The sequence below is a fragment of the Amphiura filiformis genome, chromosome 11 (genome assembly GCF_039555335.1).
Source record: "Amphiura filiformis chromosome 11, Afil_fr2py, whole genome shotgun sequence".
Taxonomy (NCBI): domain Eukaryota; kingdom Metazoa; phylum Echinodermata; class Ophiuroidea; order Amphilepidida; family Amphiuridae; genus Amphiura; species Amphiura filiformis.
In genome coordinates, this window is record NC_092638.1 from 52,050,713 (window position 1) to 52,077,749 (window position 27,037).

Consider the following 27,037-nt stretch of genomic DNA (forward strand, 5'->3'; position numbering starts at 1 on the left):
TCAGACACTTTAGATGGTTAAAAATAGACCTCCCAAATAGCTCAAACAAATACGTGGAGATGTTAGTGTTATCATTTTCCAAATCCAGTCTCTTTCCGAATATGATTACGGTACTTGAAATATACGAGGGCAAATTATGAACCTGTCATTATTTGAAGGCTTATCATTATTGTCCGAGTTTGTCATCATGACATAATTTTGCGGTGGGTTGTTATCTCATTAAATATTCAATAACTGAGCGGTAGAGTACATATAAGGGATGAAATTTGATATGTGAGCGGTAAATCAGCCAATCGGCTATTCCAATTGAAATCCATACACCCCATGTAGAAGACATGACCTTAATCTCCCACACAGGGAGTGTGAATTTCAAATGGGGTTACCTGAATAAGTGACTCCGTTTGAAATCTACACCCCCTGTGTTAGAGATTAAGGTCATGTCTTCCATAGGGGGAGTATGGATTTCAACTGGAATAGCCCAATTATCTTCACTCATAAGTTGCATGCTTACTCAATGATATTGAAAACGGAAATGTATATATGGAAAATGATCAGAAGCCTCATCATGTTATGCCTTTGAGGCAGGCTCGTAACAACCTGTGTATGCCGAGGGGACCAAGACATGATCATTTAGAATTTTGACCTAGTTTGAAGGAAAATAGTATCCAAAAAGGCTGATTTAACTAAAATTGTCATCCTTTCAGTCCTGATTTCACCTGAAAATGTTTTTCTGAGGGACAGTCTGCCATAGCCGTTTCAGATTATGTTTTCTCAATTTTTATGCAATCTCTGATTTGATTCCTGGTTATTCCAAAGGCTACTTTTGTTCAGCAATCAGGTCTTAAGCCACTTACTTTATACTAATAAGGGACTGTTCACAAACACTTGTTAGGGACCGATCGTTATTTACGGCAGGGGGGGGGAATGGGCGTTTTGGAAAAAATATTGACAAAAATTTCGCGTTCCCCTCGCGTCCGCTCAAAATTTCGCGTTCCCCTTGTTTTCCTAATTTTCTCCATTTAAACTTTCACACTCCCCCCTCCTGGTTCAACTCAAAATTTCAGGTTCCCCCCTAAAGACCCAAAAAATTTTTCGTGTTCCCCTAAATTTTCCCATTCCCCCTCTGTCATAAATAATGATCGCTCCCTTAGGGGGGCCTGATGCCCCCCCCCCCCCCCTTTTCAGACCTCAAAAATTTCAGGGCCCCCCTTTTTGACATGAAAATTATGGGTCAACCCCATAGAAAAGCATATAAACTCAATTTTCCTAGGAAAAGGTTCACTCGCATACTAATAGTGGTACCCATGCTTATCACAGCATCTCAAAATTCGACCCTAAATGGCGTATTCAGGGGTTGCAAATTTCACCCCTAATATTGGCATAAGATATTAGACATTTTACCCCCTAAATGGCATAAGACACTAAAACGGACCCCTAAATGGCGTAATGTGTAGGCTATATGACAATTTTCTCACTTAATATGAGTAGGCCTACTAATAAAGAAAATAAACTGGAGTCGTTCATATTCATTTTCTTTGTTTTGGATTATTACCTGAGTAGGCCAACCATCTCCAGAACCATCTCTGCAAATAAGTGACCCTTAACGTCGAAGATGGGATGAAATCACAACCCTAAATGTCGAAGATTATAAGGTACCCCTTTTCCAAAGATGGCGCCTACGCCAGCAGGTCAAAATTCAACCCTTTTTCGATGTTTACTGTGACGAGCATGTGTACCAAATAATATCCCAAGTGAACCCCCGGCGGGAATCCCAACCAAAGTGGGTGTGTGTGAGACTACTCGAGTATAAGGCAGTATAAGTGATACAATTTTGATAAGGACATGATTGGTCTAAAATTTCAAGAAACGAGGTTGTGTTCCAAAAAAGTAGTGATCCCCGACCGACCTAAATTAAAGCTGGTGTGCCCACTCCACCCTTCCTCCACCATTACCTCCTAAAGTAAGGCCATACCATACTAAACAATCGATAGGAGCGTACCCTATTTTATGACGTCACTTACTTCGCTGATTGGCAAAGCGACTGCCGATATTTAATAAATAAGTCGCTTGAATGCACGAGCGTCAAGTTGCGAGTCAGCTTCCAGCGATTGCACACTGCTAGCGATTGCGAAAAACGCCACCAGCGTATGATCACTAGCGATTTTTGAATCGCACGCCGAGACTGCTAGCATGATACTCACCACCTTCCACATATTCTTTAACATGATTTTTGCAATATTAATAAGGCCTCCAACCAAAAGTCTATACCCAATTTTCACCTGTTTCTCATGTTGACTGCTCATTGCCAGAAGTGGGTAAGTGCATTAGCTGCCACATGTAGCTGCCAATGTGTAGATGAGTACATTATACTGTGCGTAAATTGCCAAATGTTCACAGGGCAGCTATTGTACTTACCCACTTTTGGCACTGAGCAGTCGATGTTCGTTGCCTTGGGGTAAAGCCATTAGCTATTCATTTAAAGACAACAAAGATGTTATAAAATGTGGAATTTGGTTCATTCAATCATTCCATTCTCTTGTAGATAAACCAAAGGGCTATTCCATTTGTTATCCATACACCTCCTATGGGAGACATGACCTTAATATTCCACACAGGGAGTGTGCATTGTAAATGGGATAACCTGAATGGGACTCCATTTGAAATCTACACCCCCTGTGTGGGAGATTAAGGGCATGGCCCAACAACATTGACAGTTGTAATCGGTACAACCCTCGGAAGACATGACCCTAATCTTCCACACAGGGAGTGTGCATTTTAAATGAGTAACCTGAATGGGTGACTCCATTTGAAATCTACACCCCTTGTGTGGGAGATTAAGGTTATGTCTTCTATAGGGGGTGTATGGATTTCAACTGGAATAGCCCAAAGGAACAGCACCATGGAAATGTCAAAGTTGAACAATCACTAACGCTTCTAGAATAATTGCATAATATTCAGTTTTCACTATTTGCCTTCTTTTCCAAAATACCCAATATACTATTTGCATCTACCTGCATTGGGCTATTCCATTTAAAATCCACACTGTGGAAGATTTTGGATATATCTTCCACAGGGGGAGTATGTTTTTCAAATGTAGTTGGTCAGGGTTAATCATTTCGGTACCCATACTCCCTCTGTATTATGATTTTACTCCTATCTTCCACAAATGGAATGAGTATTACAAATGGAAGTTACCCAATTGTCTATTCTATTCAAAACTCCTACTCCCTCTGTGGAAGACTTTAGCTACATTTCTTAGAATGAAGCGCCATACTTCTTGGTCATCTACGACCTACAACCTACTTCCAAATGAATAGCCATGATTGATTTTTGGAAAAAGCAATGCAACCTAATGTGTTATTGCAAGAAAGTCATATCAACTATATAGCTACTTCATGCTAGATCTTCAAACTGCACACAACAACTGACCTAGATAGATCTGACTTTAACAAAGGGCAGCTTTCATAAGGGCAGTTTTCTTTAGTCTTATTTACTACACACAACCTCCATCTGATGCACTTTTAGCAGGGTGCCTCTTGGCAATCTGTGATGCCATCAACAAAAGCAAGTCATTTGTCACTAAAATGCCTATAAATAGAAGCTTTAAAATTCGTATTGTTTCAGCTATGTGAATATGATCATCTCAGACACCATAATACTAATTTTGATCAAATTTTCCAAGATACTGTCACGTTCTGAAATCACTATCTGAATGTAAAAAGGGGCATTTCGTGATCCACAGCCTCATCCCCCTACTTTTCTTTAATAAAGTTGAGACAAAGAGGTTGCTAAAATCACAAAATACTCCTTTAATTGAAAAACCCAAAATGCTGATTTCAGCTAAACATAGCAAATCAAGCTGCATTTAGCCGTCCCCCCACCAACCCCCTGCCATTCGCACCCTGTTTTTGAACAAAAGCTTGTTCCCACATTCAAGATTTGTCAATGAAAATCTGTACCCCATTTGACTACATTCCCTGAAATGCTGTGCTCACACTAAAAATTTAGAAACCCCTAAAACTTGAATTCTTATTTCTTTAATTTTAATTTTTTTTAAATTTGAATATGCCAACATATTCAATATGTAACAGGAAATAATTCATCATGTCAATAAACAGCTGTTTCAAATAGGCGCAACCTCTGGGAAATTTTCTAATTAAAAGAAGGAAAATATATCTTATTTAATGTAACTGACTATTTAACGCAACTGATTATTTTTATTGTAACCGATACCACAAGAATTGGGATTTCTAAAAATAACAAATCCGTTCTCACAAATTCAATGCTGTTATTCTATCTAAGAGTAGTCAGGGAAAATCTTGATGATTTGTATGCTGTAGAAACAAATTATTCTAGCAGCACAAGTTACACATTATAGAATTGAATATTAACACACCGATTGCTAACACAGCGAGCGTCTAAATCAACATGCACAGTTCTGTACACAGTGCCAGACCAGTGGGATGTCATTTTAATGGCTATTTGATCACAGCTAGCAAAATTAATGAACCTTTATTTACATTTTTTATTAGAACAAGGTCCCAAATTAACCATATGTATGATCTTGACAATGCCTATTAAAGTCAAGCTAATTTTAAGGCTTGACACAAATAATTGCTTGCAGCATTTGTGGTGAAGCCACTGTGGCGAAGCATTATTTTCTGTATAAAATTATTGTATGCAAAGCCGTAGCCTGGGGGTCCATCACCCTCCTCCCCACCCTGAAAAAAATGCCAATCCGAATTTTAAAAAGTCAATTTTTTTTGTCAAAACATTGCAAATAAGCCCTTTTTTGAAGGAAAATTCATAAAAGGTCCAATTTTTTCGGTAAAAACATTAAAATTGGCCCTTTGAAGGTAAAATTCACAAAAGATCCACTTTAGATAGAAGAGCTGAGAAGCTACCCAACTGTCTATTCTGTTCGAAACTCATACTCCCTCTGTGGTAGACTTTAGCCAAATCTTCCACAGGGGTAATTTGGATTATAAATGGAATAGCCCATTGTCAATATAGGTGCTCGAATGAAATCTCACTTTTCTTCTGTTTCACCTCATTTGTTCGGCTCAAAATTAAAGGGCATTTATCTGATACTGAAAATTAACATTTTGTGGTGAAAATTTTTTTTTTTAATGGAAATGTTACAATATTACTGTAAGATTGAACCCCTTTGGTCAGAACCCGTCTCCCAGGCCCCTTTGAGCCCCACCCCCTAAACTACTTCATACAAGTGTCTATAGAAATTCACTTATCTGAAAGTGCCTACTGCCCTCCTCATTTATGGCAGCATGATTATGCCACTTACCCCGAGCCACTTTATATCATCTCATACACCACCAACGTCGCCATTAAAATCACATTACTTCTCCCAAACCCCAAGGGATACTCAGCACAATAACCATATGGGGATGTGTGCCGCAAGATGTCATTTTTTGGCATTTTGGTATATCAATGATCCCTTTTTCTAGATTAATTTTGGTATAAGGGTGGGTCATTTTTCAAAATTTTCAATTAATTTTGGAAAAATGTCAAAAATTTGGAGAAAGTTATCTATAGTTAAATTTCGCCGAAAATTTTGACTTCTGGAAAATTGATGGGGTCCAAATTTCTAATCACTTCACTCCACTTTCAAATTTTTAGCAGAACACCCCTACCAAGGCTTATATTAAGCAGGCACCCAGGCTTTTTTACTCCATCGTTGCCTAATTTTAGCTCCTGGTGTGTCCAATATTTTACACTACAAACTATTGGACCAGAAACTCATTTTAGCTCCTGGTGCAGGCATACGTAATATAAGGCCTGACCCCTACCCAAACCAAAGTTGAGTACCCCCCCCCCTCCTCCAAATAAAACACAAAATCCTTCACGACCTTTATTTGGCTTCAGACGCAATTAAAATTCTTCTCCACCCACTGCCTCATCACTACAGCATTTGGCTATTCCAGTAGAAATACTTACACCCCCTATGGAAGACATGACCTTAATCTTCCATATAGGGAGTGTGAATGTCAAATGGAGCCACCCATTTGGGTATTCCCATTTGAAATTCACACTTCCTGTGTGGGAGATTAACGCCATGTCTTCCATAGGGTGGCGTATGGATTTCAACGGGAATATCCCATTTATGTGAGCCCGAGATAACAAACTTGGCTTGCAACTGATAGATCAACCCCAAACTAACGAACTTAACGCTAATTCCTCTTTCATTATCCGGGAGGATGGTTTTATTCAGCGGGGAGGAATTTTAATATCTTTTTTTCTAGTTCCTAGAATCAGGTGGGATTTAGTATATTGTTTTTATAAGCTCCTTTGATTTTAACAGTGTTTTTCATATCTTTTTACTTCAAATTCTTAGCAATTAAAAAAAAATGTAACATTTCGTCTGCTCAGTGCCAGAAGTGGTTAAGTGAAAATGCTGCCATGTGTAGATGAGTATAATTTACTGTGTGTGAATTGCCAAATAATCACAGGGCAGCTATTTGAACTTACCCATTTCTAGCGCAAAGCAGTCGATTTATCCAAGCAATTCGAAATTTGGAAAATGTATTAAAATTGATACAATGCCACAAGTAAATTTGAACGAAAATTTGGAATTGTATAATAGTTGGTGTAGTTTCATTTATCTTTTCTGAAATATTTTAAAATTTTACATCCCGTAATGGGAGTGAAAACAGGGATATCACTAAGTTGCATCACCATATCCCAGTTAAACCTGGAGGCTTGTGCAATGTTGCATTGACATATCTAGGCTAAACGATTATGCGCCACTTTGATGATACCCTGTTATTTCTAATTCAGATTCTAATGCCCATATCATTCTACGCAAAAGCAAGGAGAGTAGCATTTTTTTGTAACATAATATTCGTCACTCAGGCATGAGAATGGCTTTTTTGAAAACTGCCTGTAGAAGAGCGTGAATTCGGCCTTAAAGGCCAAAAACACGCTACATAAATTAAAAATGCATAAATTTGGACAACAAAACTGCCTGAATTCAGGCAAAGTCTGAAAATTCTCATGCCTGGTCACTTATCGCAATTGCTGATATCTGGCCAAAAAGTCGCTAGCCTACCGTAGCGTCAAATCGCAAGCAGTTGACTTTGACTTGAAGGCAACTTTGTCGCTATGTTGCCAGCCACGACTAAACAAATGCTACCAGCGTGTGATCACTCACAATTTTTGAATCCCACACGCTGACTGCAAGTATGATATGGCCTTAAGACAATATCGTTTCGGAAAAACTAAATGCCCCAAACATTCTCCTATAATTTCACCCTGTCTGCCTCAGAAAGCTATATGTACTGGGGAACTGTTCTAAATGTGATCGTCGCAATATTAAATCTCTAGTTAGCTAGGGGATATAATCCACAGCTGCAGACACTGTTTAGAGGTTAATGAATGCGCATCAAGTTGTTTTTGCGGGCATTGTGAAAAACGAAAACATTTTGTTTCTTATTTCAAGATCCAAGCGGAAAATATTTCGATTTTTTGCAATACCCCCAAAAAAAAAAAATATATATAATATCTGAAACATTGGTATAGTTTTTGGCCAGATCAGAATACAGGCATAAGAATATTTTTTTGAAAACTGCCTAAAAAGGGGTGTGAATTCGACTTTACACGCCCGAAACAGGCTGAATAAAAATAAAAATGCGTAAATTTGGACAACAAAACTGCCTGAATTCTCATGCCTGAGAATAACTTTGACCCCTGTATCAATTTTCCCACCAAACGCTACTCTGGTGAAAGTGCTGTCACCCATTTTGGAATACCCCATCAATGATGTGAAGCATCGAAAGAGTGGTCCTTCTAGTTCATACCCTCTAACCCCATCAGAACTACCTGCCGATTGGTCAAAAAGAAGTTTTCATTATCAATTGGACCAATCAGCAACATTGTTAGAATAATTTCACCATACAAAAAAATTGGGGGAAATTATTTGCAAAGCTCCATTCTGATTGGTGATTGAAATGAAAATATCATGTAATTGACCAATCAGAGGCAATGTTAGATCGACAGGTAGTGCTCAGGGGGTTAATTGATAATGCTTTATGATCACATCAGGATCAAGAAATGCACCTCAACTTCCAATGACATATCTACTTCTACTTGGCTATTTTGACTTTCAAATTTTTGAAGCAAAATGTGGGGGAATAACCTACCTTCACATAAGAACATATCCCAGACTCTTAACACTGACTTCCATGGAAGTGTTCTTGCATACACACACATAAACCATTCAGTGACATATAGGATTGGTTCAACCTTGTGTTTATTCTGAAAATCAATACAAAAAATACCAATGTGACATTTCAAACTCGTGTGTGTCTCCTGAATTGTAATCTTCAAAGATGAGGCCAGTTAAAATAACATGTAAAATGGGCTATTCCATTTGAAATCCACACTACCGCTGTGAAAGATTTAGCTTAAGTCTTCCACAGAGGGAGTATGAGTTTTGAATCAAATAGACAATTGGGGAACTTCCATTTGAAATCCTTACTCCAAGTGTAGAAGATATGGGTAAAGCCATAATACAGGGGGAGTATGAGTTTCAAAATGATTAACGCCAACCAATTACATTTGAGAAACATATTCCCCCTGTGGAAGATATTTCCAAAATCTTTGACAGGGGTAGTGTGGATTTCAACTGGAATAGCCCAATGTTGTTGGTTTAGAGTAGCAGTCATTTAGAGTCATATAGCCTGGGAGAATTTGCAGATTCCGCAGGCAAATTTTGCAAATTCGGAGTTATCGTTTCCATATTTTTTCACCCAGAGAAATGCCAGATTTCGTGCTCTAAACAGATCAGAGTCAGGTGGTTCTGCTTTTTATCTCCTTTCTCATCCCTACTGACTTCATTGATAACATCATTTACTTGTCAAGCATTTTTAATGATATTACATTATGATAACAAGCCAAACTTGAATTTCCTTGAACTGAATATTGTATGTGCAGAAATTCACGAAATTCAAGTTCCACGCACGAGCAATATTCCATTGTGGAAAACCAAATTCATGCAAACAGCATTTTCCACAAACACAGATGCAAACAGACCCTATATATATATGTATTCATATTGATTTTTTCCCTAAATCGTTGTTTAGTCTGACAAACATTCAGACATTTGGCCATGACTACGGAAACTCAAGAAAGGGTAATTTCACTGAAAGGTTTTCATTGAACAGGTTTCCTGAGGGATTCTCCTTAAACTTCAAGCTTTTGTTAAATATTGTAGTGAGTAAAAATTCACTAAGTTTTGTTAAGCAAAATAGAAATATTTATTCAAGCTTTTTATTTGAAAGGTTTCTCAATTAATGAGGGATATTCCCATCTGAGAAACCTGGTATGGCTTCATAAAAAAGTCTGTTAATTCTTCAAGCTTCTTATTTGGAAGGGTTTCTCCACTATACAAGGGACTGAGAATGAACCTGGCTATTACTGCATTCATGGAGTGTTATTTCTTCAAACATTTCATTTGGAAGGGCTTCTCTACTAATGAAGGACTTTCCCTTCTGATAAACCTGGCTATGGGTCTATGGAATTCATGAAGTGTAATTTCTTCAAGCTTTTTATTTGGAAGTGTATTTTGACTAATGAGGCACTTATGCCCTTCTGAGAAACATGGCTATGGTTTAATGGAAGTTCAAAAAGTGTAGTTGCTCTAAGCTTGTTATTTGGAAGGGGTTCTTGACCAATGAAGGACCTCCGATTCTGTGGAAATGGCTGCACTCATCTCTCAAATACACAAAATTAGGCTCTGACCAGCTACTTCCATCTCAGAAATCATCACACAGACTGTTGTTGCATAACATCCGGCTATTCCAGTCGACATTCATACCCCCTATGGAATATGTGACCTTAATCTTCTACAGAGGGAGTGTGAATTTCAAATGGGTCACCTGAATAGGTAAATCCATTTGAAATGGAGACCCCTGTGTAGGAGATTAAGGTCAAGTCTTCCATATGGGATGTATGTATTTTAACTAGAATAGCCCATTGTTTCATATTGTTACATAATACAGTATGCAGCTAACTTTTGTCATTTCTTAAAAGGTTCCATAGAAAGACCACATACACTATGGACCACAAGAGCCTCATCCCAATGGCATAGTCCAATAACCTCAATTACATAATCATAGTGCAACATTTGACCTTAAGTTGCAGAGTATGAGTTTTTGTACCCAAATCTCAAAGGTCATTCAATGAATGTACAAATATATTGGGGTTTAAGAACTGTTCCCCTGATAGATGAGCATGTTGTGGATCCTAGTGATACAGCCACTTACCATATGTTTATAAGTTGCTGGTAGTACTCTTTTCAGCAGCCCTTGTAACACCCAGCCATCTACTTGTACGGCTTCTAAGCCAGGACTGTAATACCCTGCCAAAGACCATGTACAGCCACTTACCATATGTTTATAAGTTGATGGTAGTACTCTTTTCAGCAGCCCTTGTAACACCCAGCCATCTACTTGTACGGCTTCTAAGCCAGGACTGTAATACCCTGCCAAAGACCATGTACAGCCACTTACCATATGTTTATAAGTTGATGGTAGTACTCTTTTCAGCAGCCCTTGTAATACCCAGCCATCTACTTGTACGGCTTCTAAGCCTGGACTGTAATACCCTGCCAAAGACCATGTACAGCCACTTACCATATGTTTATAAGTTGATGGTAGTACTCTTTTCAGCAGCCCTTGTAATACCCAGCCATCTACTTGTACGGCTTCTAAGCCTGGACTGTAATACCCTGTAAGATATCTATCACAAACTTGTACAAAACACCAAAATGCCTCCTGAAAATTAAAAGAAAAGAATGGGAGAAATGATTTTAAATATAAGAAACAATAAAACTATAATAAACTGTCACATACTTATCACAAACTTTTACACAACACCAAAATGTTTTCTGCAAAATACTAGTAAGATAATGGAAAATGAGATGTATTCAAGTAAGCAGAAGGATCCTCTAAATATAATTTCCCATTCACATATTTTATCATAAACATGTACATGTACCAAACGTTGGCGTTCATGGATTTCTGACATTAAAACATTCAGGCTTTGTCGATAACACTTTTTTTTTGCTCTCCAAGTTAATCATTTTAAAACCATACTCTCCCTGTATTATGGCTTTACCTATATCTTCCACAACTGGAGTGAGTATTTCAAATGGAAGTTACCCAATTGTCTATTCTAACCAAAATTGATACTCCCTCTGTGGCAAAATCTTCCACAGGGGTAGAGTGGATTTTAAATGGAATAACCCAATTATGCATTTTCTTCAATATCAAGGTATATTCCTCTCAGGACCCATAAGTCAAATTTCAATAGGATTTTGCAGTATTTGTGTAGTCTGCTAAATGAGAAAATCAAACAATGTAAATTGAGGGAATGAAAATTAATTTTATTCAACAGATAACTCATTCTGATTACTTGTGTCACATTTATGTCAAGAAAATGGGAAAAAGTGGGTGAATATGTATGTATTTTTAACCTCAACGGGGAAAGAGTGAAATATGGAAGAAAATGAAATTTTAAATTCAGAAATTGGAGAAGAGAGAACAAAATTTCTTCAAATAAGGTGAATGTTTTTTTTTTAATTTTCATTGCAATTTTTCAATTCCTTCCTGCCTTATCCTGTAGCAATGTTTCTAGGACAAAGTGGTAACTTTACTAATTTTACTAATTTTGAACTATACTTCGCTTGTTTCTAAATTCATGATTTTAGAGGTTTTTTTCTGGCCCTCTTACCTGACCGAAAATGCCTGCCTTAGTTTTTTCATAGACCTATGTACATAAAAGAACATATGGTATTTGCATGTTTTTTAATTTTTTTAAATTCTAGCAGTACCTATGTTGAGTGTGAGAAGCGCAAAAATTGATATTCCTTGAAAATGTGCACTTTTACATTTGCTGGTGAAATTTGATTCTCTATGAATTCACATTTTCTTTGTTCTTTGTTAAATAATTTAAATTGAATAAATGTTTCGCTGCATTTTTCCTTTTCTTTTCCCCAAACGACACTGGATTCTAAAATGTTATCCAGAAATGGTGAAAATTGGAACAAGTATGTCATGTGCATTATTAACAAGAAGCAAAACAACTTGAAGAAAAAACATGGCTGAAATCAGAGTAGAAATCCTTTGATTTGAGTAGACATTGAGGACAGGGTTGCCAGAAGCCATCCCATCTAACCAGCACAATTGGGAGACTTTTAAACACATGGTCACTACTGTCTTTCTTACAGCGCCACTGATTGGCTAATTAAGTGATATAATCATCAGAGTAACCAATCAAACTGGAGCTCTTAGATCTCTCAGCAATTTTAAGCTCAATCACATTCAGCCCTACTGATTATTCTTACCATATCTCTGATTGGCTCAATGCATGATATACCTCTCTTTGTAACCAATCCAAAGGCTGATAATTCAGCCGGTAGTGCTCATGGGGTTAAAAAACATATTACTATTGCAAGAACCAAGGCACACAGTGACTTATGATCATTTCCTTATGCTGATATCACAAGTTATTTTCAGTCTTTTTGGAGACTTAAAAGCCTCCAAAGAGCTAAATCGTCATTTTCAAGCATTATGACCACTACCTCCATCGATCACAGTATTTCACTGTGTAACAGAAATTTAGTCAATCAAGTAGTCATCCATCCACCCAATTGGGCCATTTTGTCCCTACTCCCTACATCCAGTAAAAAAGCACCCAAATTTTAAGATTTTGGGTGCCTTTCTTTTCCTTCAACTGTACATTCGGCCTCCAATCGATCACTGTGTAATGGAAGTTCAGTCAATCAAGTGGTCATCCATATCACCCAATTGGGCCATTTTGTCCCTACAGTCAGTAAAAAAGCACCTCCTTCAACTGTACATTGGGCTACTTGAGTACCACCTGCTACCCACCACCTTGGAAATCCTGTAAAATCATAATGATTTTGAATGTCATTTCCTTCCAATATATACATTTGGCCACAGTGGCGTAGTGTGGGTCATCCGATTAGGGGGCACCAACCATGATTGGGGGGCACTGTTCCTGATGGGGGGCACAAGCCATTTTTGGGCCATTTTCCTATATGATTTTCTAAATTTTGCAATCGATGGGGAGGGGGCACGTTCCCCCCATGTCCCTAGGACACTACGCCACTGTTTGGCCTCTATAAGTGCCACCTGTTGTAACCTTCAAAAATCCAATAAAACCGCACAAATCTTAATGATTTTAGGATACCTTTTCCTTTATATTGGGCTACTTTCAGACCCATCTGCCACCATCTTGATGTGGTTGCTCTCCATGCCTTTTGGTCTGTGACAAATTATAGCCAGCAACCCTCACTATGGACCACGATGGCCTCATCCCAATTGCATAGTTCAATAACCTCAATTAAACAATCATACTGCAAGTTTTGACCTCAAGTTGCAGAGTACGAGTTTTCGTACCCAAATTTTAAAAGGTCATTCAATAAATGTACAAATGTATTGGGTTAAAGAACTGTGCCTTGATAAATGAGCATGTTGTGGATCCTAGTGCCTGGTTGAGCGAGCTCTGTACTGCTCACATTACCGGAGGTGACTCTGAACATTGCCCAATTAGAGAGGCAGAGAAAAGGTTTTCCTCAGAAGATACAGTTTTTGCTTCACTTTTTTGCATACCAAGGGGTTTAGTACCATAAAGCCTTATCCGAAATAGCTGCCAGGTGTCATATCTTTAGATGTGTGTACAATATAGAATGTGGAAATTGTCAAAATCTATAAGGCAGCTATTGCAGATAGGGTCTTCTTGCACAAAACCCTGCATATATGATGCAATTGGATCCAAATAGGCCAATGCAGCAAATTGTGAAAATGAGATACAGGCAAAAATTAGGAATAAAAAAACAATAAAATACATAAGAAAATTAGAATTTTAAAAGCTTATAACTTTAAAGCTAAGTATGCTAGGGATATATGATTTCAGCAATAGTACCCTTAGTTATTGGGTAAGTAGATGACGATATTATACTCCATTTTCAAAGATGCCTCCTTTGGCCTGATTATAACAGACTGGGCTGTGCCAGTTGAAATCCTTACACCCCTATGGAAGACATGACCTTAATCTCCCACACAGGAGTGTGAATTCCAAATGGGGTTACCTGGATGGGTGATTCCATTTGAAATTCACACTCCCTATGTGAAAGATTAAGGTCATGTCTTCCATAGGGGTGTAAGGATATCAACTGGATTAGCCCATTGTGTCACATGAAAAAAGAACTTGGAATTGTATTGCAGTATTGTATCTTTTATTCTTCTGCTTTTTGACAAATTTCAAACTGTCATTGATACCAAGCCAGGATACATAACACAGTGCACTGAATCAAGTCGGTTGTAAGTTAATTTAGAGATAGCAAAATTGAAGGCTTGGAACAAGTGCTAAAAGAAATATAATGCTGAGCCATTCCAGTTTTGAGTATAACTATAATGTTTTAATGCTTTTATTCAGTATTTTCCCAATATTTCCACCTGACAGGGAAATCAGGAGGGTATTATTTTCCTGATTTGGGTCTGGAATTTATAGTTACAGTTTAAAATGATTTCTATTCAAATAATGCTAAATTTCGAAGAAGAAAAACATCCAAAAATGTGGCAAATTTGGCATATAAACATTAATGAAAAAATTAGCACTTTTTCCAGTTTTTTGAGATAATTTTGAAAGCAAGCAGCCAAGCACCCCTTCTCTAAACTAGTTGCAAAAGTTAATGTGATACCCTAAAAACACTACCCTTCTCTGTTGGTATATTAGCCAGTGACGCCAATCCATTTTGAAAAGTGGCGGTGCATTTGGCCTTAAATTCTTTGCCAAAAAGTGGTTGCAAAGAACAAAAGGAAGCTCATTTTACTAAAAGTGGGGGTAGACATGTCCCCCTGTCCCTTCGCCGGATTGGCACTCCTGTTTACAAATTCTGCCTTCTGGTACTTTTACAGACGAAAATAAGTTTCTTGAAAGTATACACATAGTTTGTCTTTTTAGGACAACTACTAACTTGAACAATTCTTACATTTTTACAGGCCATTACAGCTTTTAAGAAATCAATAAGGGTATGGAAATAAAAAGTCCCAATTTCTTATTTCTAGACTCAAGAGCTAAGAGCAAAATTGCACACTTGGTCTTTCTTTTCCTTGCTATTTTTTCAATTCTGTTTCTTTCTTTTCATTTTACTACAAATTCTTGCATGTCCAGCCTAAATGGTAGGCTTGCTGTACACATTTTCCAATAATTCTTGTATTGTGTTATTAGTAATATTTATTGGAAGATAAATAATTTAGTATGCTTGCTGTCATTGGTTATCTCTATTTATTTATGTCTTAAATGCTATGAAATCTATCATTATTTATCTCAATTATATTTATGTCTATGAATAGAAAATTGTTGAATGGTTATAAATAGCTTAATAAATTGATTCTCATGATCGTGAGGGCAATGAGCGCTTTGCTCAAGCCTGGTCCCGTCAGGACCAAAGCCACCAGGACCAACTGGTTATACAAACAACTTGTCGCCAATCTATTTTTGGGATGCTATATACAGTTGCAATGCAAGGTCAGTAACACCAGTATTTCTGGATCAAGAAATCCCCCTTTAAGACATACTGCATGTTCTTTATTAATTCAAGTAAGATGCATCTAGGCTACATGTGTCTTATCGGGTAATCATGAACACGCAATAAATACATGTAGAGGCCTAGAGTGATAGTCTAGTTCACAATAATGTCAGCTTGTGTATTTTCAATTTGAAATTATCGTAATTTTTGTCTACCCATTTTTTTTTTTCTTCAATTATTATTAGAATTTTAAAAAAAAGTGTTCCAAATCAGTCACTGGGGAAAACACTCAAGATGCACCACTCGAGGTGTTATGTTAGGACACGAAACCCCTATCTGGAATAGCTGCCATATAGACATTGGACAATTTCTGCATTCTATGATAAAAGACAGAGATAACTAGAAACGTCGCGGTTTTCGACGCAAGGCGTCGAATGGGATGCCTCCACCAGGATGACCCCAAAATGACCTTGCAATGACCCCTTGGTGACCCCGGAAGACCCTGAAATGACCTTCTAAAAATGTGGCTCTAAATGTTGAGTGTACCCACCAAGTTTCATGCCCATACGACCAATTTTATTAATTTGACCTCAGATGACCCCTTGGTGACCCCGAAATGACCTTCCAAAAATTTGGCTCTAAATGTTGTCTGTAACCACCAAGTTTCAAGCCCATACGACCAATTTTATTAATTTGACCTAAGATGACCCCTTGGTGACCCCGGATGACCCCAAAATGACCTTCCACAAATTTTGCTCTAAATGTTGACTGTACCCCTACCCACCAAGTTTCAAGCCCATATGACAATTTTTAGTAATTTGACCTCAGATGACCCCTTGGTGACCCTGGATGACCCCAAAATGACCTTCCAAAAATTTGGCTCTAAAATGTTGACTGTACCCACCAAGTTTCATGCCCATACGACAGTTTTTGTAATTTGACCTCAAATGACCTTTGACCTCAGTATATGACCTTGAACCCCACCCAAAAAAAAGTATCCAGAGTTTTTGACCATGACCCACCTATCCTGAAAATCTGAAGTCAATCCGCCCATCCATGCCCGAGATACAGCATCCGGACGGACGGACGGACGGACGGAAGCACGGAAGCTCGGACATTGCAAAAACAGTATGCCTCGCGGTGGAGGCATAAAAAGACTGACATCATCTGTTTCGAGCACAGTTTGTTTACAAGTGTCGTGATGATGACTTGCTGAACGTGGCGGTATAACCGGGTGCCTTATTGTTAATTTTGCACCTTCAAACATACAAACCATCTCAAAAGTAGGTCTTTATAGTAAGAAACTTTCTTCCCAAAGGCACCATGTCAACAATGCCTAGAAAAGTTGCTTTTGCTTTGTTAAAAGTATATAATTTTCCGCCATTTTCTGCTTTTCCTTTTCTCCGATTGGCACCAGATAAATCGGCCTTCCTTTTACGTTATTAACCAATCAAGGATCGTAGGATATTTGATTGACAGTGACGTCAGACGCGATAAAGTCTTCTTATCTCTGTCTTTCATTATATTTACTGTAAACAGTCTGAAAATATGAACCTGGCAGCTATTGCTGATGGACATTATTGCACTAACCTTTTGCTATATAAGGGTCAGTGCAATAAAGCTGTACCTGCAATAGCTGCCCTATAGACACTGGACACTTTCTGCATTCTATACTGTACAACTCTTTGAAATATGACACACAGCAGCTATTGCAGATACAGATTTCTTGCACTAACCTGTCAAATTATTGGAAGATGCTGCATCCCTTGATTGATTTAAAAGATTCCACTTTAATTACTTATTAAGTTCTGTCTTAGATTGACCTAATTAATTCTTAAGCCATCTAATCACTCATTACTGAAGCAATCTTAGGATGGGGTCACACTGGAGATTTTCATTAATTGTGTCATCCTGGTATCATAATGGACGAGGATAGAAATCATACAGTAAACCCATTGTCAAAGTCATGGCGTCATGATCTTTTAAGTCAATCTCACATGAACACCCCTCACACACACCTTCATGTGATCACATCCAAACGTGAACACCGTTCAGGACTATGCAAATGCGGACGTCTGAATCTGTACTCAATCAACATAGCGTGGACATTTTCCGCCACTTTCTGTGTGTACATGTATGTGTATAAATATGAAATTTAACCTAGCAACTATGTTATGTATCTTACAATTGATAGAGTACGTATTTCGCAAATACATTAGACAAGCAATTGCGGTCGTTTGTAGACCTCCAGAAAACTGAGGACGGTGCCCCATTACAGAGTGGTCCACGGTTTAAATGTGAAGTGCGAAAGTGTGTCCTCGCTTGCTGGCAAACACCAACGCACACATGTTTAAACATCAGCTACTGTGGATATTGACCCACACTAAACGAGTTCTTATCATCCAACTGCACTGCAGACAAATGTCTGACTTTTATTTCCCTTACCATGGACTCAAGGAATCTTAAAACCATAACACAAACTGGCCACATGATCGACAATTTTAATAAATCACGGATATTGACACAATCATGGAAGGCAGCATAGCATTGAGCAGTCACCACTTATTGATACGATTGTAATACTGTATGCTGTAATTTTAAGTACATGTATCACTGTCAATTTCATGAGGTGTTAAATTCACGGTTGTTGGCAACTTATATAATAAAATAACAAATTTCTTCATTTTAACATATTCGCGGGTTATTGTTTGTGCGGGCTCATATTAATCCGCAAAAATAAAACCACCGCGAAAATTTCAGCGTATACAGTATAATAAATACTGGACAGGAAACGTACCCTGTTTGTAGCCCCATCCCAAGCATCGCGGTAGCTTACAGCTTGTTTATAGTAGCCTCTTGATTACACCAAATCCTTCTAATCTCTGATTTTTATAAATTATTTATACGAAAGGTAAAAACACCTTTGGGCAAGCACCTGTTCTTATATGGGCTTTTCAAAAAAAAAAATAATACAAGGCAAAAAAAAAAATCCCTTGTTTTACGGGTGGATGGATTTTCCAAGTAGGGATTTTTTTTCTGGAGGCTAAAATGACCCTAAAATGTCACTAAAAGCTTGAAAATTTTTTTCAAAAAGAGACAAAATTTTTCAGTCAAAATCAATCAATTTTGGCCCCAAAATGTCGGCTATAACATGATTTTAGCAAAAAGTAAAAAACAAAATTCTCCCAAAAATGCAAAATATGGGTCAGTCGGGCAGGTTTCTTTTTTCATGGCCTTATTTTTAGAGGAAGATTTTCAAATTCCAACCAAATTCAAATTTCATTCCAAATCCAATGTCATCAAAAACATTGAAAAGGTGTAGAAGATTTTTAAATTTCAAACAAAATTTTCAAATGAGTAGGGGCCAGTAGGGGCAATCAACTGGATTTCAAACTACACCAGTTTTCAGCTGCAATAATGGTGCTACTGCAATGTGATATTGAGATAGCAGTCTTTATGTTCCATCCACAGTGGGTATGTATTTCAAACTGAACAGCCCAATGTACAATCCACTGTATTATGCAAGAGTAGCTCACGGTCTGTTGGAAGTTACTAAATTGTCCATTGATTGCATTTAAATGTGATCAAGCACAGACATGCACTGCACATCTTAGAAATCGATTTTGAGAAACCGACAAAACAAGCATGTACATACAGATTCTTTGTTTGCTATTGTCTCAGGGAGACTAAACTCCCAGGGGTGTACACTTCTTGTTTTTGGATTATTAACAATTAAACATGTTAAAATACAAGTCTCCCAATCCTATCACAATTGGGCTAAACAGTAGATCAATGTTGTTGTCTAATAAAGTAGAGGTGGCTACGTCGGCTACTTGGAACCTACTCAGGCCCGTACGCAGGAGGGGTGCTGGGGGTGCGACTGCACCTCCCCAAATTTGCAAAAGTATACAAAAAGTCCCAAATTTTCAGAATTTGCGAGCATAGCGAGCAAATTCAAAATCATTTTTGGTCAAAAAAGGTCCAAATTTGGGGAAGAAAGTCCACTTTTCACAAAATCATTTCCCTTATCATGAATTTCTGCACAAAAATCTGCAACTTCACTTTGGAAAAAAAAGCCTGAATCACATCTGTTTTAAACAAAATATTTCTCTTGACAAGATATATATGGCAAGGAAAAACAATGAAAAAATTAATGTGCAAGACACATAATAATATAATATAATCATACAGGGGCTGCCTTTTGAGGAGAGCAAGAGCAATCACTCTAAACTGCTCTCCTTAAATCTGATATAGGAGAGTGATTTTTAGCTCTTGTTAGTTGACCATTCTCTCCATACATTCTAGTTTAAAATGTTCTAAACAGCTCTCCTTGAAGGCTCCAGAAGAGCTATATAATGCTCTCCTGCAAATTCCAAAAGAGAGTCCCTGATATTTGTCATGCTAAGTTTTGAATAACAAACCAAGATTGCAAAAAATATCTCTTCTCTTCCTTTTTGGAAGTTTTACCAATTTGCGTAAAAAAATACCATTCCCAAAGTTGGTTTTCACATTTTTTTTGATGTTGCAAATCTCCTTTTTGTTTGCCAGTAGTATAATAATAAAGGTGTCAAAGACATGATTTGAAAAAAAAATTGTTTTGACAAAAATTGAACATCAACAGCATAAACCTCCCATAAATTCAATCACCAATTTGCCACTAAATATGAAATTTCCTGACTATACAATGGTCAATGAATAATAACTTAATAAGGGGATATTATGGCTCATATTTGCACCAAATTGATGAATTTATTGAAAACAATAGATCTGCCCTTGGTTCTTTATGCCAGCTAATTTAAAGATATTCTGAACAACAGGATACTGGATAAAATGACCCACTGACTCACTCGGAAATAGAGACTAGGAGAGATATGTTACCAACAGTTAGTACCAGTACCCATTTCTTTTTGTAAGATCGATAAGGAGGGAAAGACATTTTTAGTTGATAAAATGGCTTGAATTTTGTAAAAACACTTGATAATTTGAGTCAAAAAGTATAATTTTCAGGTACTTCTACCCCCCTCCCCCCGGTTCCTGATTGGAACATAATCCATTTATATGGCATATTTATTTTAGAATACGTAGTGAAAATGGTGACATATAGGGTTCATGAAGTCCTCGGTTAATGTGAAAAACACATGAAAATGACCCTTGGGCGATGGAAAGATGGAAAAAATGTTTTACGGGCCTGACCAACCCAGATTTTTTTTTTACCTTTTGCTAAAATCATGTAAAATCAGTCATTTTGGGGTCAAAATTGATTGATTTTCACTGAAAATGTTCAGAACATTCAGAAAATATGTTTGCAAAAAAATCATAAAATTTTTGCTAATTTTTCAAGATTTCGGTGATATTTTGGGTCATTTTAGCTTCCAGAAAATATTTTAAAATCCAGACCAACCGACCCTACTTGAAAAGTCCATCTGCCCGTAATAGACAGGAAAAACAAATGCTCACACAAATTCTTTCCAACAAACACATACATTTTCTCAACATCTCTCATTCGCACACAATCACACATGCAAACAAAAACTTTCTCTCTTTCACCCCTCTCCCATTTGTTATTTATCGTCTCACTCTCATACCCTGTTCTCATTTGTTCTTAATTTAGAAAGGTAATTATGAATTTCAAATTGGATAAGTGAATGATCAAAGTAACTCATCACAAGTAATTCTCCTAACTTCACTTGCTTACTCCTAAAGGACGCAAATAATCATTTCATGTTTTCATGTAAACTTAACGGGTTCAACCTCAATGTGTTACTGTATAAGTGGTAATTTTCACGGGACTTTAATTTTCGCAAATTTCACGATTAGAGTGCCAACCGCGAGAATAACCCCTTTGCGAATGTAAGCAATAATATATTACAAGTATCGGGAATGACTGGGCAATCGTGAAAATAACATTCGCGAAAATGTGTCTCTCACTCCAAATCGCTGAAAATAACTGTACATAAAAATTACCACTTATTCAGTACTGTAAAAGTGTTCATTTTCGCACATGTAAATTTTTTGCCTTTGTATTTTGCGCTTTTGCATTATTTTATATCCCTTCTTATCGCGCTCCACTATAACAATGTTCAAATAGTACTTACTTTATGTAAAGAAGCTTAAAAATGTGAACTTTATAAAATCAAGTAAATTTAAAATCTGACAAAGCACGAAAATTAGTCACAAGAAAATTTCCGACAGTAATATCAATTTAGGAACTTAGCATGATGAGGCATGAGTCCTATGCTCGTTATGTTGTCTGGGGTGGATCATCTTTAATTGGATAATTTGTTATTGTGGTATCAAGAGTATCATCATCTAATACAGGCAAAGCAGAATGTAAATTATTGGAAGAAAAGTCTACCATAAAGAGGCACTAGAACTAAGATGGAATTAGTTTATATTTTGATCTAGTTAAAAGTGGTAATTATCGTATTCAACCTAATTAGCGCCCCGGGTGCTTAAGGTGGTACTACACCCCTTGATAAATTTGTGATTATTTAGCGCCCCGGGTGCTTAAGGTGGTACTACACCCCTTGATAAACTTGTGATTATTTTTGCATTTTTCTCAAAAAATAATGACACACTGGTAACAAAAGTTATGTATATTATAGGGACAAGGAATCCAGTTACTACACTGGAATTTCAGTGACTCAAGCCAAGCAGTACGTTATTTATGATAAGAAAATAGGCACCGCTAGAATGTACCTCATTTCTTAACATATATAATGAACCACTTGTCTTGAATCACTGAAATTTCAGTGAAATGGATTCCTTGCCCCTATAATATAACATTTGTTACCAGTGTGTAGTTATTTTTTGAGAAAAATGCAAAATTAGTCAAAATTTATAAGTGTAGTACCACCTTAAGTCGATCATTTTGAGGGGGGGGGGGCTTATTAAAAATCATGAAATAAGGGTTACCAATGGGAATTTGCATGCATAAACATTCAAAATACATACATCAAGATCAGCATGATCCTAAACTGGAAAGTTAAAAATTAATTTTTATTCAGACATTTGATGGACTTAACTTCAAAAGTTCTGCCGAGGGAGGGGGGTTCTTAGTGGAAGGGGGTAATTTGGTCAAATACAGTGCATTCTTTTAACTTGTCATATTAATGTTGATCCAAATAACAGTGGAGACAAAAAGTTAGCAAGAAAAACAAAACAAAAAATTATTAGAAGTGTTCTGTTATTTGTTATCATTACTGTATTTTGCAAGTAATTCATATAAATATTATTATAACATATTCATACAAAGTTATTTATAGGAACTTCCTTTTGTATACACTGGGTACCAAAATATAATATCAGAGTTGTATTTATTGGCCTACATGTACATAGTCTGTCCTGACACTAGGATCCACAACATGCTCATCTATCAGGTACAGTTCTTTAACCCCAAAACATTTTCACATTCATTGAATGAACTTTGACAATTTGGGTACAAGAACTCATACTCTATAACTTGAGGTCATATTTTGCAATATGATTGTTTATTGTGGTTATTGAACTATGCCATTAGGATGAGGCGATTGTAATGTTGGCATAATAAAACGCACCTTTGATTACTCTTGTGTCAACTACAGAATCCTGGTTACCTGGACTTCTGACCAGGGCTAAAGGTCACTCAAATATACCGAGCCATTCAAAAATGTTATGGCCAAAAGAAGCAACAACAACATTCTATTACTATACCATTTTCCACCCTGATGTGGCAGTGATGTTAGTGCGTATTTCATTAAGCGCAGCTTCAAACCCTAATGTTCGCTCAAAGCGCTGGTGTACACGCACAAATTGCACACATATATATTAGTATATTTCCTTGCTTTATTCGCTGCCATAGTGCCATGTTAGTAACCATGGTTACTGATTCAAGCCTGGGCTTGAACTCATACACCTGTTCCGAATTATGATATGCCATAGGCTTTGTGTTGTGATCATTTTGATCAGTGGTTCGTAACAAAGAAAGCGTGAGCCAGTTGACCTGGCAACAGTCACATTCTAACGTGCACTACGCCAGCGAATAGTGTCAGAAAAAGTGAACCAAAATGTACCAAACCATCCATTGTGATAAATTTGATGTTACCATACACTGCTCAACTGTTAAATGCATCTGTTAACCCTAATGCCCCAGGCCTATTTTGGTGAGGGGGAAGGAAAGAAGGAAGGAAGAAAGAAAGAAGAGGAGAAAACTTTGTTTTTCTTGTGTGCGGTTTTGAACCAGGGACCCCTAGGGTGCCATACACGTGCACAGCATACCTTGCCACCAGAGTCTACCTTGGCCGACAAAGCTTTCCGTGCCCATATGACTGTTTGCATGATGATGCAATAGCATCAGGTGGGATACCCGAGTTTGCAGATGCTTTGTGAATTCAGGTTTTTTGATGTTTGGTTTGGCTAGGGTTAAGGAATTCAAATAATGCACTACAATTTCTGTAGGTTTTTTCTGCAGTATCCCCAAAAAATCCCCTAAGGGTTGCCATATTGGTCAGTTAAAAAAAAAGTAAAAAGGCAGCTTTTGAACATGTAACTCTCTTCCTTTAAACAACAATGGGCTATTCTGGTTAAAACCCATACACCCCCTATGGAAGATATGTCGTTAATCTTCCTCACATGTAGTGTGAATTTCAAATGGGGTTACCTGCATGGATGACTCAATTTGAAATCCACACCCCATATGTGGGAGATTAAGCTCATGTCTTCCATAAGGGGTATATGGATTTCAACTGGAATAGCCTATTTGGGTGTATGGATTTCAATTGGAATAGCCTATTAGGGTGTATGGATTTTAACTGGAACAGCCCATTAGCTAGTTATTAAAGCTTACCTCAACAGGCATATGCATAAGTAAAACTGCAGCCACGGGAGCCTGCCCCTGGCAGTAACCATCTCTGGGGTTGTGCAGACTGTACGCTTTTAACATGCGAAATAAATCCTGCTGTCCGTGACCACCTCGCTTAGCGAACATCTCGTGGAATGGGAATTGTCTGTTCAAGTCCTTGCTGATTATTTCAACCCATTTGTGCTCACCTTCCATTTCGTCTAATTCCTGAAATATGGATGAGAAAATTGGCATGGCAAATTACTAGTATGTGCTGGGTTGTATGTTAGTGATCAATTTTAAAGGAAAGTTTCATTTATGACGGAGAGCTATTACAAAATTGATACAAATTTGTAACTTATAATGGACATGTACTTTCTGAATACTAAATATTCCTTGCCAGTTGGCACATGACAAATCTCTGTCTAAGATCAATACCAGATCATCTTTACAGTTGCCAGATGAAGTCCAATGAGATTGGATGAAAATTTGCAAAATTTGTAAGGTTCATCTTCTTATTATTCTTGAAGTGAGTCTCATTTACTTTTTAGTTTTAGTTTAGTGAATATTGTCTTTTTACTAGAATATTTAAGTCAATAGGTAGTGCAACATTTAACTCGCCGCATGGACTTTCCCAAAATATCTAACTCGCCACATGGACTTTTTGTAAATTCACAACTCGCCCAATGGACTTACTATAAAATTGACTGAAACATTGCAGGGGGTGACTCGCCATTTTAACTCACTTTTTTTTTTAACCGAGTACCTGTCCTCACCTGATCCTGTCTCAAGTTAGAACTGGACATTCACTAATATGACAGACACCGTGCTTTAAAGAGCAATAAAATTAGTTCTCCGAGCAAGATGACATTTTAACATCAGCTTTATAGAACATCATGAACAACATAGCCAACAGGAAAACAAAAACTCGATATTGCAATCCAATTATAATGGCACAACCACTATGGGATTATATGCAAGGCGGGAATGGTTCCGGACCAATCCTCTTCAATCTGGATTTGTTTGGTCTACTTTGATAATCAATTTTATATAATTTGCCCACCTCCACCCAACCTAAAAACTTACGCTTCCCCAGTGTTCCCCTCTTTCCCCCATTTAGAACCAAAAATACTTAATTCCACTATTTAAGGGAACAAACTTTCAAATTTTAAGAAAACTTTAACATTTTTAGTTACCCTAAAAATTCACTTCCCCATGTTCAAGTCCAAATCCTCCTCCCGAAAATGTCTGGTTCGGAGCTGCTGCTAATGGTCTGCCTGCCTTTTCAGTGGCATTTTGTGTTCTACGAGACTATGATCAACTGTTATGGAGTGTTAAGGACACTTAAAAGCACAGGGCACCAAAAAAGCCACCGAAACGTATGCCTGTCGTACCTGCATATGCTGGTTTCAACCTACAAGTACAAACCAAATCTGTGGCATCGGGGGTTGATGGGTTGCGTCACATGCACTGCATGTTAAAAAATGCAATGCATGAAGAGCGTAGTGAGCTCGGCAAGTACAAATCCTGCAGCAGTTGCAAGCCAAAGAAGCATTTACAATTTTACACGCGCATTGCACTGAAATAATTATTCTCATATCTCCGTTTCCGAGGTCTATTTACTTTGTACTTCTGAGTTGACGGACTATGTACATAGGCCTAAGGAAAATAAAAAGGGGTCTTGCCAGTCAAGTTACCCCTGTCTTTCTAGTGCTTAGTGTCATAATAGATCTATGTGTGTTTCCTAATACATGTATAATGGTCTATAAAAAGGGAAAGTCTCTACCCGGTCAGATGTCTGTTGGGTTCCCAATATCATAGTTCAACTTTTAAGTCCTATAATCATACACAAAATGATCCAAATAAATCTCATTCTAACAATATTTTTGCACTAATCCAGATCTAAGCATTCTAAACCAATGTGGATCAAAAAGTAGCGTGTGAATCGGTCTCGTATCTATCTCTAGGCATCCATGGAGTCTTAAATTCTCAACGACCGTATACTGGATTATAGAACATCATTTGATATAGCCCCTCATCAGACTAGCATCGTCCTGCACATTATATTGTAGCTACCTCAACTACCCACGCTTTAAAATTGACAAAATAATCATAGCTGTTATATACTGCCAACATAGATGATGAAAAAGCCCTTAATGAAGGCTGTCATATCTCATTGGCTTTCAATAGATCAACAATTATTGAAAAAACACGTCTCATAAGTGCATACTCATTATATTATATTTTCCCATCAAGTCTCTTTACCTTAAGAAATTTTAATCTTAAAAAGTGCATTTTATAATTTATACTTAATTATTATGCCATGTTGTTGTTTTTTTTATTACTGAAGGCACTTGAAGTACATTCAACTTACTTTTGATGGCCGTGCCCAATAAACCTCGGAGGTTTTATTAAAATATGTATAGAAGAAAAATATGCATCAATGTTTACTTGAACTTTCTCATGATTATGATGGTCTTTTGTGACATTTAAACAGATTTAGCTATCTACTGTAGATAGCAGAATAGCTTACACACACCATAGCCTTTCATCAAGCCGCTGCTTAAGGGTTTTACCTAGTGCACCCTCTCTTCAAATTATCTGAAATGATGTATTTTCACATCTTATTCTTGTTCTATGATTTC

At 37.3% G+C, this 27,037-nt stretch overlaps 1 protein-coding gene across 2 annotated transcripts in view; it reads right to left on the minus strand.

Annotated features, from left to right (window-relative positions):
• The window catches only part of LOC140164981 (uncharacterized), a 128,662-nt gene that overhangs the window by 23,053 nt on the left and 78,572 nt on the right, over positions 1–27,037 (minus strand). For both annotated transcript variants that reach the window (XM_072188387.1, XM_072188386.1), the window contains exons 5-7: positions 24,399–24,620; positions 10,527–10,790; positions 8,157–8,271 (exon numbers count right to left, since the gene is read on the minus strand). In XM_072188387.1, the coding sequence (XP_072044488.1) occupies positions 8,157–8,271; positions 10,527–10,790; positions 24,399–24,620 (601 nt within the window). The remainder of the gene's footprint in view (positions 1–8,156; positions 8,272–10,526; positions 10,791–24,398; positions 24,621–27,037) is intronic.